At 41.6% G+C, this 18,712-nt stretch overlaps 1 protein-coding gene and 1 long non-coding RNA gene across 2 annotated transcripts in view; one reads left to right on the top strand and one right to left on the bottom strand.

The window, feature by feature from the left end:
• LOC307035473 overlaps nucleotides 1-18,712 on the bottom strand; it is a 296,952-nt gene that overhangs the window by 184,679 nt on the left and 93,561 nt on the right. The window lies entirely within an intron of this gene.
• Nucleotides 1-18,712, top strand: part of itga5 (integrin, alpha 5 (fibronectin receptor, alpha polypeptide)) — a 76,325-nt gene that overhangs the window by 14,879 nt on the left and 42,734 nt on the right. The window contains exons 2-10 of the mRNA XM_079674792.1: nucleotides 4,595-4,725; nucleotides 11,598-11,698; nucleotides 13,420-13,543; nucleotides 15,224-15,285; nucleotides 15,816-15,861; nucleotides 15,960-16,085; nucleotides 16,996-17,040; nucleotides 17,241-17,284; nucleotides 17,438-17,494. Coding sequence (XP_079530918.1) covers nucleotides 4,595-4,725; nucleotides 11,598-11,698; nucleotides 13,420-13,543; nucleotides 15,224-15,285; nucleotides 15,816-15,861; nucleotides 15,960-16,085; nucleotides 16,996-17,040; nucleotides 17,241-17,284; nucleotides 17,438-17,494 — 736 coding nt within the window. The remainder of the gene's footprint in view (nucleotides 1-4,594; nucleotides 4,726-11,597; nucleotides 11,699-13,419; nucleotides 13,544-15,223; nucleotides 15,286-15,815; nucleotides 15,862-15,959; nucleotides 16,086-16,995; nucleotides 17,041-17,240; nucleotides 17,285-17,437; nucleotides 17,495-18,712) is intronic.

The following is an 18,712-nucleotide window of genomic DNA, read 5'->3' as shown; positions in this document are numbered from 1 at the left end:
ACCTTCTTGACATGCAAAAGAAAAACACATAATCATTCAGTTAGGAGTGTGCTGTATTGGTTCAGAACGGATTAACAGAGCGTGTCAGCTCGTGTTAAATATTGACCGACTGCTTTCATATGTGTGTGAGAGGTTTGAGTCAGAGAGGGACGTCCTCCTTATTGAATCACAGCGAGCATCCCTGCAGGAAACCCTCTGTGATTCCCATTACTGTACAGGTGGAGATCTGCTCCTCTGAAGGGAAACTCCTGCAGCTGTGTTTGTAGTCAGAAAATCGTTCTTGTTCTCCATATCAGACGTTTGTTTCTCCTGCTCTCGTCCAACACAAACCAGGACTTTCTGCTCCACATTTTTAGATCTCTGCTGAGGTATTAAGACCGCAGTACCGCTGAAATATTAAGCCTCTCTGGTCTCTTTGTTCTACCGTGTGTGTTTTCCAAACCCACGGATGATGAAATGATTTGAAAGCTGACCACCGACGCTCTCTGGCGCACTTCTCTTAAAGGTTCTTTTTCCATAACGTTCTTCATCTTCGTCCTCTGAGGTAATAAATCGGTTAATTGGGATTATTATCCGGGATTACAAGACTGGGGAAGCTCCCCTTAGGGTGCAGGATGCTACATTTAAACGTTCATGCACTACTGGAAGATGCAGGGCAGGATAGGGTGTGCTCTTCCTGTTTCTGAGCCCCAGAGACAGCGTCTGGTCTCAGGGTCCCTGAACTCTCTAACCCACAACCGTGTCTCATGCTGGTCGGGTCAAGTGGGTTCAGACTGAGTGAGGTAATGGCTACTTAAAGGTCTCCTATTATACTGTTTGTCATCAATATATCACAGGTCTCGTATATATACAGAGCCTGTCTCTGATTGGCTGAAACACCAAACGGGCCATTGCAGCATTACCCATAATCCCCTCTGTTTCAGCCCTGTTTCCAAAGTGCTGATTCTCTGTCTGTTACTTTAGATGAAAATAAGGAGCCCCTCCCCACGCCCCTCTGAGAGACATTTGGTTACAAAGAACTCAATGGAGCTCTAGGAGGAGATTCAGGTGATAAGGGGGGGGGGGGGGGGTTACCTTGGTGCTGATTGGCTAATGGTTACACAAGACAAAACATCGTTATGACATCATAAAGTGGCCAAAATCTGATCAGCTCATTTTCAGACAGGTTTTTATAGAAATGGATCAAAAAGAGAGAGAATCTTTGTTCCTGAAACTTTCAGAGTCTCTTTCCACAGAGGGGACACATGTTGATGTAGAAGAGACATGAAGAAGAGGGGACACATGTTGATGTAGAAGAGACATGAAGAAGAGGGGAAACATGTTGATGTAGAGGAGACATGAAGAAGAGGGGACACATGTTGATGTAGAAGAGACATGAAGAAGAGGGGACACATGTTGATGTAGAGGAGACATGGAGAAGTGGATTTTGCACAATAGGAGACCTTTAAAACACATTATCCACAGACGTTAGCGTGCTGAAATCTCCGTTCTCTCCATCGTATCTTCTTCTTCTCTTTCATGTCTGAAGGCTCTCCTCTACTGAAGAGCTCTGCTGTGTTTCCTGTAGTCGTAAAGTTTAGCTCAGGAGCATCAAACTCATTTTAGTTCAGAGGTCAACTCCAGCCACATTTCATCTGAAGTTGGCCAGACCAGTAAAATCATAGCATAATAACCCATCCAAACTCCAAAGAGTTACCCTTTGTTTCAGTGCAAATCAGTAGATTCTGAATATGTTCACATTTAATGATCTTTTTACAAAACAACCTGACATTTCTTAAGAAAGATAAGTGTAACTTTAACAGATTTATGCTTCAGTTTATCACTTACACGAAGGGCCGTTTCTTCCTATAGGCGGACTATGCAGACACATAGGGCCCCCACGGCCACTAGGGGGCCCCCAAGCTGAAAGTTCAGGTGCAGCCTCAATATATTTGGGGAGAATTCAAATTATCTGTCTTTATTTGTAGACAGCCGAGCCCCCTCCTGTGTTCGGTGAAGCATTACATGCTTAAAAATCCAATGTAGGATATAAACACAACTCAACTGCAATAGCCGCGTTCACACCGGAGTACTTTTCCCACTTTAGTTCCGATATAGTTCCGAAATGTCGCGTTCACACCAAAAAGAGCCGGAACTAAAATTAGTTCATGAGAACCTTTTTACCCCCTTTTCCATCCCTGCTAGAGAGCAGGGACTCTCATGCGGCTCTCTTGTGAGAAAAGAGCTATATTTCTGATTGGCTGGGCGGATTGCAAACCGCGCCCCGTAAAACTCAAAAAAAGTGTTGTGAAGCCACCATTTTATTACCCTCGCATTAGCATTATTAGCATTAGCATTAGCCCAGCGCAGAAACGCAGAGAGACTAACTTATGGCAACACAAAATAAAACATGGGAGCGGTGGAGATGAGGAGGTGTCGGCGTTCTGGCGATTGAACCAATCCCCATTTCCGGGGACTTCCGGCCGGGGACTTTGGGCGGCAGTATACGCCGTGAAGTTGTTTGCGGCCTGCCAGTAAACCCAAAGCAGAAGAAGAAGAAGTGACGTCAGCGGCTTCATTTGCATAATCCACCCCCAGGGACTTATTCCGGTGTGAACGCGATCTGTACTTAGTTCATCAGAACTAAAGAGTTCTGATGAACTAAGTTCTCATGAACCTTTGTGGGAAAAGTACTGCGGTGTGAAAGCGCCTAATGATAGCAAAGCTGTGGCTTGTGCGTTTGGGTAATAAAGTTCAAACCATCGTTGGGCTGTCACATTTTTTAGAAAATGCTGCATCTCTTGCATTCATTGACGTAGAATTTTGTTTACCTGAAATATTGTTTACCTTTTTAATATAATTTTTTGTAAGTTTCAATTGCTTGGTCTTCGTGAAATTAGCCTGTTTTCCTCTTAAAGTGTAACAGATCATCTGAAAGGCTTCGGAATCCCCCCATTGTAGTTAAAAAACTGTAAAGACTAGGGGCCCCAAACAGCCTCTTGCATAGGGCCCCCAAAAAGCTAGAAACGGCCCTGCTTACACGTGTGTATACAATGTATAGATCCGATATGATCAAAACAACTTTTCAAGATCTAAAAATGATTTTACGTTCATTCCCACATCTGTGTAGTAATCCTGACCACCTGAACTGACACCAACATGCAAACTAAAATGGGAACTATTAAAGAAGATGGTTAAGTGATCCCCCTGTCTTGTAAATGGATATCATTTATACATAAAATTTTTTGAAAATTGCAGTTAATGTATTCTCTGTAATGTGTACACTTAGCAAAGTCCGTATGTGTGACACCCCTGAATTATCCGCTGACGTTAGCATGCTGAAATCTTTGTTTTCTCTCTCATTTCCTCCTTTTCTTTCATGTCTGGAGGCTCACCTGCACTGAATCATGTGAAGTGGTCTGCTGTGTTTCCTGCAGTCGTACAGTGTAGCTTCAAGGACAGAGCTTTAGTGCCACAGCTGAAGAAACAAAGAGTGTGACTCCACTTAGCCCGTCTGCTTTCGTGTTTTCCTCTTCAATCTGCCCCACAGGGGGGGGGGGGGGGGGGGGTGTGTGTGTGTGTGTGTGTGTGTGTGTGTGTGTGTGTGTGTGTGTGTGTGTGTGTGTGTGTGTGTGTGTGTGTGTGTGTGTGTGTGTGTGTGTGTGTGTGTGTGTGTGTGTGTGTGTGTGTGTGTGTGTGTGTGTGTGTGTGTGTGTGTGTGTGTGTGTGTGTGTGTGTGTGTGTGTATATCACATCACATGTGTCATAGCTGCAGTGTGTCTGCTGCTTGTATGGGATTATGTAAAGCAGTGCTGCAACCTGTTAAAATGTTTTGCTTGTGAGTCAGAGCCAAAACGTGCGTCGTGTTTAAAGCGTCTGCTGGGAGGTCTGGTATGCATTTCTTAATGAAGGCCAGGCTACGAGCTACAGAGGTTCTGGAGGAGAAACTCAGGTTCAGATTCTTTGGTTAAAGGTCCCGTATTATACAGTTTGTCATCAACATATCACAGGTCTCATATATATACAGAACTGCCAAACTGCCAAAATCTGATCAGCTCATTTTCAGATAGAAATGGATCAGGACAAAAAGAGAGAGAATCTTTGTTCCTGAAACTTTCAGAGTCTCTTTCCACAGAGGGGACACATGTTGATGTAGAAGAGACATGAAGAAGAGGGGACACATGTTGATGTAGAAGAGACATGAAGAAGAGGGGACACATGTTGATGTAGAGGAGACATGAAGAAGAGGGGACACATGTTGATGTAGAAGAGACATGAAGAAGAGGGGACACATGTTGATGTAGAAGAGACATGAAGAAGAGGGGACACATGTTGATGTAGAAGAGACATGAAGAAGAGGGGACACATGTTGATGTAGAAGAGACATGAAGAAGAGGGGACACATGTTGATGTAGAAGAGACATGAAGAAGAGGGGACACATGTTGATGTAGAAGAGACATGAAGAAGAGGGGACACATGTTGATGTAGAAGAGACATGAAGAAGAGGGGACACATGTTGATGTAGAAGAGACATGAAGAAGAGAGGACACATGTTGATGTAGAGGAGACATGAGGAAGTGTATTTTGCATAATTTAAACTCGTCTCTGTTTCAGTGTAAGCGTGGTGATCGGAGCTCCGAAGGCCAACACGACGCAGATCAACGTCACCGAGGGAGGGTCCGTCTTCTACTGTCCCTGGAGCATCGGCCAATCAGACTGCCACTCCATCGACTTTGATAGTCAAGGTAAGCTCATTTTAAATACACAATAGCCCTGGTTCAACTGCAGAAAGTAGGTTCTAACTTAAGTTGCCATTTAGAAAACATTGAGAAGCACTTACAGGGAGCCCTAAGACTTCTATTACGAGATTTTGAGCCATACTAAAAGCTGTTAATATGTCACGATTTTATAAGTTACACATTGAACACATGGAAGTTAGCATCAGCCTGGTTCAATAGGAACTTTCTATTGGATTTTTACGGTGGCCAAAAGGTGCAAATGCGCCTCAACGCTACTTCCAGTCTTTGAAATATAAAAACACAAATGTTCCAAAACACACGAGACATCTTCACCAACTTGAAGAGAACACATGTTTACTAAACAATCTACATAACGAAACGCGGAAATAAAAGTGCCCACTCCGTAGTTTGGAAGATGAATGCTGTGCCATCATTTTAATTGTGCAAGGATTGCATGTGACATCCTGGTTTGTGTAGAGATTGAGAAACTGGAGCCAGTGTTTTGAACCCTCCTAAAATAGCTGAGGTTTGCTGCTCTTCTGAACACTTGTGGAGCCATCAGAGCATTTCCTCTCCACTCATGCAGTCAGAAACAGGTCAGGATCAGGCGTCAGCGCCCCCCCCCCATCATCCACCAACCTGTAGGGCATCCATGTTCCTGTTTGTGTCCTTGTGTTTGGGGATGAAAAGGATAAGGTGGCATTGAAGAGGTTCCTAGAAGGATCCCTTTCCTTCCTGCAGGCCTTGTGTTTGTGCTGCTTTGCCCTCAGGAGCTGTGGATAGATAATAAACCAGCAATAAACAAATGGGGCACACAAAGAAAGGTCCTGTTTGTATTTAAAGGTGAAGCAGACACCGCCGGCCCCGACAAAAGACTTCAGTTGAGTCAAAATTAAGTGAAGTGGTTTGGGAGAACACGAGGAGGATGTGTAATGAATAGATTCAAGTGTCAGTGTGCTGTCAGAGCCTGTTTGGCACAATGCACGAGAAGAAAGGAACATTTAAGGTAAAAAAAGGACTGCAAGCTTTCAGATTGTAACCGCATGAATCACACGTACAGAGGGAGAGTTAACGCGGTGCTTTTGGCTTCTTTCCTGAGAAATCAAAGCTGATGCTTTGTCCTGAAATGCACGATAAGGAGAAATGTTCCATAAGCCTGCTTTAACAACGCTCTTTTTATTGGACCCCGCTGCTCCGGTACCTTTTGCTCCACTGTTTTTCTTTGCAACATGAACTGGCTCGATGCCACGCAGAATGATGTCATGTGCAAGGCCTCGCAGTGAGGGGAGAGCGTCCTTCAACATTTTTTAAAAGGCCCTTTTTTTTTTGTTGGAAGGATCTCATCAGAGCTGCTTCCAACATCTGGATCAGGACAGACTCGCTGTACAGTGCATTCACAGAAACACTCGGTACAAGGACATCTGCATGCAAATGTGGCCAAACCGATGTTAACATGCTGCAGTTCAGTTCAGTTACTGTAGCTGTGACGGATTTCAGTTTGAACGCTAAGGCAGTAAAGAGACAGTCGGATGTTTTTCTCTGCTATCAATCATTGAGTAACGCCAAGCGACAACATACGTCAGGGTTGAGTGAAGCAGGCAGGACCCAAACGCAGATTTAAACAGAAAAGATCTTTATTTCAAGGTTAACTAAAAAACAGAACTCTTCCCGTGAACACAGTCAAAACAAACAAGGATCCAACAATGACAGACAGACAAACCAGAACTTAAATACACACAAAGACTAATCACAAAAACAAGACACAGGTGAGGAGGGAGGAGGAAACACAGGGGCAACAGGTGAACACAATCGGGAAATCAGACACAGGAGGGCAAACACAGAGACAGGAATCAACAGACGAGACAGGGGGTGAACACTTTTCAAAATCGAACAGGAAACCAGAGACAGACAAAACACAACACAGACAGACCGTGAAAACATATTCTATTAATGATTCCCAAGAGAAGTGAGCGTATCTGGCCGCTTGGATAAAAAGCTCATCACGACGTGTCCTTTTTATAACGTTTCTGACCTTTTCAGCAAGTCGCTAGTTCCATTCTACCATTTGTGCTCATGTTAAATACACAATAGCCCTGGTTCGACTGTAGGAATAGGGACCTTTTGGCATTTCAACTGAAGAAAGTAGGGTCTAACTTAAGTTGGGGTACATGCAATTCACATGAAAGTGTCAACATTACATTGCATTTAGCATTGCATTTCAACGTGGAAACATTGAGAAGCACTGGCAGGGAGCGCTAACGGCCCGTCCACACTACAGCTTCGACAGCTTCAAAAACGGTTTCCAACGCGTCTGCCCATTCACTTTGAATGGGGTGACGTCACGTTGCCTCGCTTTTTAGCCGAACTGAATTGTGGGTAGCAGAGCGGAGCTCTCCTGGCGTTGCAGGCTGCAAAAGTTGAGCAATGTTCAACTTTTGAAGCTTCTGAAGCTTTCGGTGGAAGCGTCAGCCAATCAAATCATATGCCAGTACAAGCTCTAGCCAATCAAACCGCTGCTTGTGTGTCCGGGGCGGGAGATTCATGTGATTGGTTGTTGGTCGAGCTTCAGACACGCCCGCCGGCAAGCTTTTTTTGAAGCTGTAGTGTGGACGGGCCGTAAGACCTCTGTTATGTTTGAGCCATTCTAAAAGCTGTTAATATGTCAAGAGAGATCCCTAACCCTATAGAGAGGTGCAGGAAATACGTACTGTAGGCGGACCCTGAAGGCAGCATCTCCCTGGTCCAATGGGACTTCTCCTTGTGGTGTTGGCAGAAAATAAGATAAACGTTTATGATACTTTCACGTTATGTTCCGCAGGATAATCTCTGCATATTAAAACCACTTAATGATTTGTTTGTACGGATTTTAGGACTCATTCCCGCCTTTTGGGTGGAAACATAGCTATATATAATAGTGATGTTGAGATATTGCCATAGAAAAAGACAATGCCTTTCAATAGAGCCTCCCCAGCGCCCTTCTTTTCTGCCGGTGAAATATGCTTTGTGGACCCTCGCCCGTTAAAGGATTGCTGTCTCCTCGAGTATCGGTACGTCGTATGTTTTGACCATAAAGTGGTGTCAGAGGTCTGTCGGTGAGTTTGAGCTCTGACCCACAGACCCTCTTAATTAGCCTCACTAATTGGGTAAAAGTGGCTAGAAAACCCCCCATCCCCCCCGTCGCATCCTACTTCCTCTTGCATTGAGATAAGAGCCGGCCTATGGATCTAAGTGGAGGGAGGATGTTAGGAGGGCATATACGGGATGGGAAGGAGGGAGGGTAGGAAAGAAAAGATTCAATGGTTTTAATGTCATATGCACACAAGCTACAGTGTAGGAATGACAATGAAATCCTTCTGACCTGAGCTCCTCCAACAATGCAACAAATAAAATACTAAAAAATAGTGCAAGAAGTCTATATACATGTAAATAGAATATGATATGTACAAGAGGGGAGAAACCAGAGCTGTGTGTCCCCCAGGAGCAGCTGATGTGATGAGTGAATTCAGCCATTTGTCTTACACACAACCACACACACACACACACACACACACACACACACACACACACACACACACACACACACACACACACACACACACACACACACACACACACACACACATACACAATGCCACTAATGGCTGTCGTCTCACACACAGTTCAAAGGCTAGAGTAAGACCCCCACAATGCACTGCTGTTCCCTGGAGATCCCAGCAGCCGCTCTAAACTACATCCCATGGGTCTGTCGGTCACATGACGTGTTGTTGTGTCCCTTCCCTCTAGCTCGCCTCTCAATCTCTTCTCAAATGTTGTTCGAGGCCTCGGTGGAGACACACACGGAGCGTTTCATCGCCCGTTATGGTGACACAGAACTAATGCTAGAACGAATCCTGCCATATGAGAACTTATTGAGGCCGTACTCTCGTTTACATGGTCGGATCAAAGTTGTGCAGTATGAATTACACGAGGACTTATTGCAGCTACTTGTGGTTGAGTCAAGCTGTTTTTTCTCATATGAACCTCAGATAAAGGGTTGAGAATCTGCTCCACGCTACAGGAGGTTCAGATGTGCCGGTCACTTTTATTTAGGTAGTGGAAAATGCAAGAGGGATAAGAGTTACAGCTAATGGCAATATTGAAATTACTGCGAATTTCATGGCGGGTGTACGAAATCTGCGGCAACACCATGGCTAGGTTGTTCCATGTAACGGAAAGCTTTTAATAACATTTTCAAAGTCTTTAGAAGATACTGACCAAAGCCATTGGATTACATCTTTACGAGAAGTTCGTGAAATTACGGCAAAAAAGAATCATGCTAATTACGAAATGGCAGACTTTTTATTGGGATTAGACAATGGCCCCAAGATACTTATTCGTATGTCTACATGTGACATAAGTGCTGTGCAAATATGGATAAGATTACAATGTGGAAAAGTAGCCCGTTCAATTGGTTAAAAACAATCAAGTGTCTTGCTGTTCCTTTCGAATTTGTCTGGTAGTTTTCAGCCCTTATAGATAGAAGATACCTATTTGTCTATAGGCATCATCAGACTAACCCTAACCTCTTACCCTCTTACTTTGTATTTTATTATATATGTATATATTTGTATTTGATTATATATGTAGCTTATGTGCATATGACATTAAAACCATTGAATCTTTACCCAATGTTTCTTTTCTTAAGGTATCACGCAACCCAGTCTCACGGCATTTCGTGTTCATTTAATCTATTGACTGACCAACACGAATCAATAGATTACCGTAAATGTCGTGACTATAACACGAAATGCCGTGAGACTGGGTTGTATCACGCTAGCCACAAATAAATGTTCATCAACTCGCCAAGTTTGTGCTTGGGTCTGGTAGTCCGTTAAATGTCCGGTCACAATGATTGCTTCATACAACTCCTCTGGGTCATGTCTGGAATAGTTTCAGGGCTGCAGTGCACGTGTAAAAGGTTTTGTTTTGGAAACATGACTCAAGTCACTGTGCAGCTCCTTACCTTCCCCTGGTGGCTTTACATTAACCTTATCCAAACAAAGACCCCGAGTTATGAAAATATAAGGAAAGTGTAAGCTGAAAGAGAAAGTACCGTGTGGCTGAGGCGCATTAGGTAAAGCAACATGCTAATAAGGAGCAGTTTGAGGGCATGCCACTGTTTGGATAAAGCACGTACTTTCACACTTCTGACCACACTGAGGCAAGGACTCGATGGTGAGTAACGTCAGCAGGAAACCCCAGTGTTGGAGTAAAAGCAGAAAGAGAGTTATGTTATTAAAAAACTTCTGTGTCTCCAGTGAGGGGGAGCTGAACTCTACTGAAGGGAAAGGAACGATAGGGCGTTGTATTAATGGCAACCAGGGCGAGATAGTGCAAGAGAAATGATCGTAAGATGGAGATAATATTGAAAATGAAAACAGAGAAAAGTGTGTGTGAAAACAGAGATGAGTGAGGGGTGTCTGTGAGGAAGCTGGGCTGGACAGAGTGTGTTTTCCTTGGGAGGAGGAGAGGAGAGAGAGGAGAGGAGATAAAGAAGGAGGCCTGAGGCACAGCTGGATGTCCTCACATGCTCTCAGGTCATGATCTCTGGCAGATTCAGCCATCAGTCTAAACAAGGGCTGCTCGATTATGGCAAAAATCATAATCTCGATTATTTGGGTCAATAATTGTAAATGTGATTATTCATTGACTTTGAAAACATCCATTTATTGGAGAAAAAAATGTGAACAGTATGTTTTTAACAGTTGATTACCCTGAACTTTAAGTATAATTCAACTTTAAAAAAAAAAAAAAAAAAAAAAATTGTTTTATTTTGATTACGTTGTTTCCGTAATCGTTGCAAGCCATAATCGTAATCGCGATTAAAATACGATAAATTGAGCAGCCCTAGTCTACGTTCTCTGTAATATGTGCATGTCGTTTGACCATTGAAAGTAAACAAGAAGGACACGTAGTGCTACGAAATTAATCAAATGAAGTACTAGGATGACATTTCGAGGACATATCCTTGCTCCCTTTTCATGGGCATGGTCACGGTGACGTCACCCATTGGTTTCATGGACTACGCTTTTGAAAACATTGGATCAAGAAAGAAGTAGGAAGACTTTCTCCTAGACTTCTATACAATCTGCTGTGTTTTAGAAAGGAAGCAGGTTTTCAGTGTCAGTTTCTGTTTTGGTTTGATGTGGGATTGAGTTTGAGAACTGCAGAGGGTTAAGTGGAAGAGTTTCAGATGCTCTTGACCTCACATTTGCACTCCGCTCACAGATGTCAGCTGAATTCCTCGGTGTGTGTTTGAGCTGCGTGAGACTGATGTGACTTCCCTGCCCAATCGATTTGTTTGCATTTCCCTCTCCGTCCATCGCAGCACAGACGTAGCATCTGTTTTCCGATCAAGTTGTTCTTCAATCTGACTCCCACCACCATCTGTCATGTCACCTGCTGCTGTCAGAGCTGCCAGGTGGTCAAACAGAGCAAGAGGTCAGAGGTTAAGCTAAAAGAAAACCAGGATCTCCTGAACACATACCATACAAAGTCCAGTGTCAGATGTACATTTACAGAAGGAAACATGGGTTTCTTTATATCTTGTTATTGTTCATTTGTAAATGTATGTTTTCTACTTTCTTGTTTATTTCTTGTCTTTTAATTTGTCTTGTACAATGCCATGTCTTTTTATGCTGGTGCAACACAAACATTTCCCAAATTGGGATCAATGAAGTACTTCTTATCTGATCTTCTAAATCCTCACACAGTTTTTTTTTATATAAGTTTAGTAACTAGTCTTAAAGCTTTCTGACAAATGTCCAGATATGTCTATCGGTGTGGGAGGGATGTTGTATCCGATCACTAAGTGTCTCTTTCTTGTGTGTTTTCCCCAGGTGATCAGGTGAGGGTGCTGAACAACACTGAACATCAAATCGATTTTAAGTCCCACCAGTGGTTCGGAGCCACTGTTCGTTCTCACGGAGACACCATCCTGGTAAGAAGACTCTCTCAGAGAGGATTGTGGGGGATGGGAGGGGAAGGAGTTACGTTTCAGATCTGCAGAAACAATACCTGCTGTTATTATTTCAGTTCAGTGAAGACGGTGAGAAACGTTCTCCCTGGAGATATTAAACCATGCCAAACCATTCGAAGCACTAGTACCTTAGCTTCAACTAACTACTACCATACATATTATAAAGACAGATTAATCAGACAAATGAAGATGTCAGGTATTCTGTTTCGCTGATGCATGTTTGTTGTGTTTGACAGATTTTTGTTTACATGTTTCTATTGGTTTGTACGCAGCTGTGAATGACCATTTATTTTTCAGCTATGGGTAAAACAAGACTTTCTAGTGCCTGGTCCTTTCCATCAGGAGCTACATAGACTATCTATCTATCCATCTATCCATCTATCCATCTGTCTATCTATCTATCCATCTATCTATCTATCCATCTATCCATCTATCCATCCATCTATCCATCTATCCATCTATCCATCTATCCATCTATCCATCTATCCATCTATCCATCCATCCATCCATCCATCCATCCATCCATCCATCCATCCATCCATCCATCCATCCATCCATCCATCCATCCATCCATCCATCCATCCATCCATCCATCCATCCATCAATCACAAAACTGTATTCATCCAAGGGAGAAATTAGGCAAACACCTGTTATAATATATAAAATATAAACACAAGTAAATAGATAAATACAAAAATAAAAATACAATCATCTAAAAAAGAGAAGAGATTAATTAATAATTATAAAATTGAATATATTAGAAGTAAAAAAACAAGTTTATTTTGACAAGACTGGTTGCTCAATCTTTTGCACCAGGAGAGAAATATATTCCAAAGCTTGATTGATCACCCAGAAATGTCTTTATTCGAAATTTGTCTCACAGATTAGCGTCTCTGAACTTGTCCCTTGGGTGCAGTTCTCACCTCACCCACCGTAAAGAGATGTTTAGTGCCCCCCCTGATACTTCAAAGTGTGGTTTGCTCTGAGGTTATCGGGTTGAGTTATGGTGTTACCGTGATCCAGATGCACCGCTGACCTCCTCCTGAGTTCAGCGGTGTGATGTTGCAAATGGAAAAACATCTCCCCAACATTTGATTAACGGTTACCTATTATGCAAAATACACTTCTTCATGTCTCTTCTACATCAACATGTGTCCCCTCTTCTTCAAGTCTCTTCTACATCAACATGTGTCCCCTCTTCTTCATCTCTCTTCTACATCAACATGTGTCCCCTCTTCTCCATGTCTCTTCTATATCAACATGTGTCCCCTTTTCTCTATGTCTCTTCTACATCAACATGTGTCCCCTCTTCTTCATGTCTCTTCTACATCAACATGTGTCCCCTCTTCTCCATGTCTCTTCTACATCAACATGTGTCCCCTCTTCTCCATGTCTCTTCTATATCAACATGTGTCCCCTCTTCTTCATGTCTCTTCTACATCAACATGTGTTTCTATACATTTCTATAAAAACCTGTCTGAAAATGAGCTGATCAGATTTTGGCCACTTTGTGATGTCATAGCAATGTGTTGTCTTGTGTAACCATTAGCCAATCAGCAACCAAGGTAAAGCACTTTGAATTGCCATGTGTTGAAAGGTGCTATATAAATAAACTTGCCTTTCCTTGCCTCCCACCTAAAAGTTCACAACATTAATCTCTTCCCTCCCTCTTTCTCCCCCAGGCCTGTGCCCCTCTCTACTCCTGGAGGACGGAAAAAGATTACCCCCGTTCTGACGCCACAGGAACCTGCTACCTCTCAGTGCAAAACTTCACCAAATTTGTGGAATTTGCACCCTGCCGTACAGGTAACTGTCTCATTGATTCATCTTTACGGGTCCTCTCCTGCTGATGTTCAGGTGTATATCAGTATGTAGTGTCTCTACTTTAAAGAGTCCTCTCCTGCTGATGTTCAGGTGTATATCAGTATGTAGTGTATCTACTTTAAAGAGTCCTCTCCTGCTGATGTTCAGGTGTATATCAGTATGTAGTGTCTCTACTTTAAAGAGTCCTCTCCTGCTGATGTTCAGGTCTATATCAGTATGTAGTGTCTCTACTTTAAAGAGTCCTCTCCTGCTGATGTTCAGGTGTATATCAGTATGTAGTATATCTACTTTAAAGAGTCCTCTCCTGCTGGTGTTCAGGTGTATATCAGTATGTAGTGTCTCTACTTTAAAGAGTCCTCTCCTGCTGATGTTCAGGTGTATATCAGTATGTAGTGTATCTACTTTAAAGAGTCCTCTCCTGCTGATGTTCAGGTGTATGTCAGTATGTAGTGTCTCTACTTTAAAGAGTCCTCTCCTGCTGATGTTCAGGTGTATATCAGTATGTAGTGTCTCTACTTTAAAGAGTCCTCTCCTGCTGATGTTCAGGTGTATATCAGTATGTAGTGTCTCTACTTTAAAGAGTCTTCTCCTGCTGATGTTCAGGTGTATATCAGAATGTAGTGTCTCTACTTTAAAGAGTCCTCTCCTGCTGATGTTCAGGTGTATATCAGTATGTAGTGTCTCTACTTTAAAGAGTCCTCTCCTGCCGATGCTCAGGTGTATATCAGTATGTAGTGTCTCTACTTTAAAGAGTCCTCTCCTGCCGATGTTCAGGTGTATATCAGTATGTAGTGTCTCTACTTTAAAGAGTCCTCTCCTGCTGATGTTCAGGTGTATATCAGTATGTAGTGTCTCTACTTTAAAGAGTCCTCTCCTGCTGATGTTCAGGTGTATATCAGTATGTAGTGTCTCCACTTTAAAGAGTCCTCTCCTGCTGATGTTCAGGCGTATATCAGTATGTAGTGTCTCTACTTTAAAGAGTCCTCTCCTGCTGATGTTCAGGTGTATATCAGTATGTAGTGTCTCTACTTTAAAGAGTCCTCTCCTGCTGATGTTCAGGTGTATATCAGTATGTAGTGTCTCTACTTTAAAGAGTCCTCTCCTGCTGATGTTCAGGTGTATATCAGTATGTAGTGTCTCTACTTTAAAGAGTCCTGTCCTGAAAAAAATAAAATGTCTTTGTGACCTAGTTAAAGTAGCTGATTCAATTTAGATCAGAGTCTAAAAACGGATCCGTAACATGTGATTCAATTTGCTCGGAGAGACTAACAAACATTATTTTCTGTCTTTTTGCTTTTTAATCTATCGTACCAAATTTCAATATCAGAAAGACAGCTCAAAAAAGCATGCATTTTTATTAAATGATATTACATTAATTCAATTGTTATTATTTATTTATTTATTTAGATCGTCTACTTTTTTCAAAAACATTTCCAATTTTATTATTTATTATTATTATATTTTATTTGTTCCTATTTCTCTCTTTTTCTTCGTCTTTTCTTTCCCTGTATGCACAATGTGTAGATACAGCTTGCACAACGTGAAAATGTCTGTTTCATGAAGCTGAAACTTAAAAAAAAAAAAAGCGTGCAAAGAACTCAGGCTGTCTGGCAAATAATAAATAGAGTTGTAGTAAATGTTATATATGGTTCTGTGTTGCAGAGATCAGTGACGCGGTGGGACAGGGTTACTGTCAGGGGGGCTTCAGTGCTGACTTCACCACGGTAACAACTCCTATTCCTGTTCCTTTATATGGGCGATACGTGCAATTTTTTAAAAACTGTGCAATATATACCTGGCTGCTAAATCCTCAGAACTGTTACAGGATGTGTATTCTGTAAGTTAAGTTAAGATAAGTTAAGATAAGTTAAGATAAGTTAAGATAAGATAAGTTAAGATAAGTTAAGATAAGATAAGTTAAGATAAGATAAGTTAAGATAAGAAGTACCTTATTGATCCCAATTTGGGAAATGTTTGCATGCAGCAGCATAAAAAGACAAGGTAATGTACATAAGAAAAATTAAAACACTAGAAATAAACAATCCAAAAATATTTCTGAAATAAAATATCATTAAAATGTTAAAATATATACATGTGGAAATACAAATGTACAGTAAGAAATAAACCATTAATTGTGCAACGAATGGATTATTAAATATGAAATGTGGGACGAATAAAGCGATTCTGATTCTGACGTTTTTGGGATAATCTTTTTCCTCTTCCAGTTTAGTAATTGTACGGTTTTGTCTTTCAGGATGGCAAAGTGGTATTAGGAGGGCCCGGCAGCTACTTCTGGCAGGGTGCGTAGGAAATACTAATAAAACCCACGTGGAAATCTGTAAAGCCTCAAAATGTCCTGCCAAGTTAAATTTGATGTCTGTATTTGTGGTATTTCCAGGTCAGGTGATCTCTGCAGCTAAAGAGGACATTATCAAAGCGTATTACCCTGGGTACTTCATGCAGTCTGTGGAGGGCCAGAAGCAGACCAGACAGGTGAAGTCCGAGCACGACGACAGCTACCAAGGTGAGAGAGGCTCGTTTAACCCTGTGATATCTGGGGGGGGGATGAAGCCTGATTAATGGTAGAAAGAGAACAAGTCCTAATTTTGAAAAAAAGTCTGAATTCAGAAAAAAAAGTTGGAACATTTGAGAAAAAGTACATTTTTGAAGAGATGTCCACATTTTGAGAAGATGTCAGAATTTTGAGAAAGTCAAATTTTGAGCAAAAGTCTGGATTCAGCGAAAAAAGACACATTTCTAAGAGAAATTCAGAATTTTGAGAAAGTGGGAATTTTAAGGAAAAGTCAACATTATGAATGAAAAAGTCTACATTGAAAAAATTTCCACTTTTTGAGAAGACGTCAACATTTTGGGAAGATGTCAGAATTTTGAGAAAAAGTCAAGTTTTGAGCAAAATTCTGGATTCAGCGAAAAAAGCGATTTTTTAAGAAAAATTCAGAATTTTGAGAAAGTGGGAATTTTAAGAAAAAGTCTGAATTTTGAGAAAATATCCACATTTTGAGAAGACGTCAACATTTTGAGAAGATGTCAGAATTTTTAGAAAAAGTCAAATTTTGAACAAAAGGCTGGATTTAGCGAAAAAAAAGTCAGAATCCTGAAAATAAGTAATATTTCTAAGAAAAAGTCTGAATTTTGAGAAAGTGGGAATTTTGAGAACATTTCCACATTTTGAGAAAAAGTCAAATTCTGTGAAAAAACTAAGAATTCTGGGGGGAAACAATTATTTGGCAATATCATGACTTTATATTTAATCTATGAGCGTTACATATTCTGTGCTCTTCCTATCAGAGCCAGGTAAGTCATGGAAACCCTGGCTCTATTGAACTCTCTTCGTGTTAACCCCCCCCCCCCCCCCCCCCCCCTCTGCACATATCTGTATTTACATAGCCTCATGTCTGCCTTCTGGTCCACAGGCTACTCTATCGCTGTTGGGGAATTCAGCGGTGATCAGGTGGAAGGTAAGCCAATGAAATGAAATTGGGTATGCACGCTCACAGCCAAAGTTATATGAAGCGTATAGGAATAAAAACGTAAAAACTGCTGGCACATAGAAGAGAAAATACTCCAGCTGACATGAACATAAAGTAGAATATTTTTATACAACCCTCGAGTTCCATGTGGTGTTTTGTCTCCTAAATCTTTGCTCCATCTCTCTCAGATTTCGTGGCCGGCGTTCCAAAAGGACTCAAGCTTTATGGATTGGTAAGAAAGACGAGTCATCGATCAATAAAGAGAAAGAAGTCAGCCTCCAGTGTTCACAGTTAGACTTATTATCGCAGTGAATTCCTAAACCGCAGACGGTGTTTATATAATAGACTGTTAAAAAAAAGACCATATGTGGCTTCTGTGTTGCAGGTGTCGATTCTGAACGGTACCGATCTGAAGACCATCATGAACTTCACAGGCGAACAGGTGAGTCGCTCCTATCAGAAATAAAGACTATTTCACGTCTCATATCGTAGACTAACTCAACAAAGCCGTGTATTTTAAGCACACGGAATATAGTGTTGTTTTTCGTGGCTCGATTCCTAATCAGAGCTCTTCCTTTACAGCGTTCTCTTAACTAGATCTGGGTCTGTTTCGTGGTTTGCAGTAAATCTCAGTTATTCGTGGGGAAAGTGAAGTGGCAATTTGTGCAAATGGTTCTGGGAATAGAAAGGGCTCCGAGCTCATTTAAACAGTGATGATTGACTCGGCTGAATAAATATAATCACGAGTGAATATATGCAATTCAGACTGCCCCGACAATCAGTGTGCTTTTTAAACTCAAGGTTCAGAGACAGAGAAACTCCGAAAGTTAAACTGACCTGGAACAGAAAAGGCTGCGAGCTGTAAATCCATCAGGCTTTCATGTTTCGTTTACTACAGCTTTCCTTTTCTAGTAATACAGAAATCAAGATTTTAGTAGCATGATTGTTTTGTGTTATCGTATGCCACGAGAATCAGGGGGATTACCCTTCTGAATATCGTCAGCATAGCTATGATTTATTATGGTTTTAAAGATTATCTAGCCAGATATTCCTGCTGTGTACGATATATTAAAGAGTCCTCTCCTGCTGATGTTCAGGTGTATATCAGTGTGTAGTGTCTCTACTTTAAAGAGTCCTCTCCTGCTGATGTTCAGGTGTATATCAGTATGTAGTGTCTCTCCTTTAAAGAGTCCTCTCCTGCTGATGATCAGGTGTATATCAGTGTGTAGTGTCTCTCCTTTAAAGAGTCCTCTCCTGCTGATGTTCAGGTGTATATCAGTATGTAGTGTCTCTCCTTTAAAGAGTCCTCTCCTGCTGATGTTCAGGTGTATATCAGTATGTAGTGTCTCTCCTTTAAAGAGTCCTCTCCTGCTGATGATCAGGTGTATATCAGTATGTAGTGTCTCTACTTTAAAGAGTCCTCTCCTGAAGATGTTCAGGTGTATATCAGTATGTAGTGTCTCTACTTTAAAGAGTCCTCTCCTGCTGATGTTCAGATGTATATTAGTATGTAGTGTCTCTACTTTAAAGAGTCCTCTCCTGCTGATGTTCAGGTGTATATCAGTACGTAGTGTCTCTACTTTAAAGAGTCCTCTCCTGCTGATGTTCAGGTGTATATCAGTATGTAGTGTCTCTACTTCAAAGAGTCCTCTCCTGCTGA

Source organism: Notothenia rossii, assembly GCF_949606895.1.
Source record: "Notothenia rossii genome assembly, chromosome: 4".
Classification (NCBI taxonomy): domain Eukaryota; kingdom Metazoa; phylum Chordata; class Actinopteri; order Perciformes; family Nototheniidae; genus Notothenia; species Notothenia rossii.
Note: the sequence above shows the minus strand (reverse complement) of the source record. Positions and strands in the feature narration are given on the sequence as shown.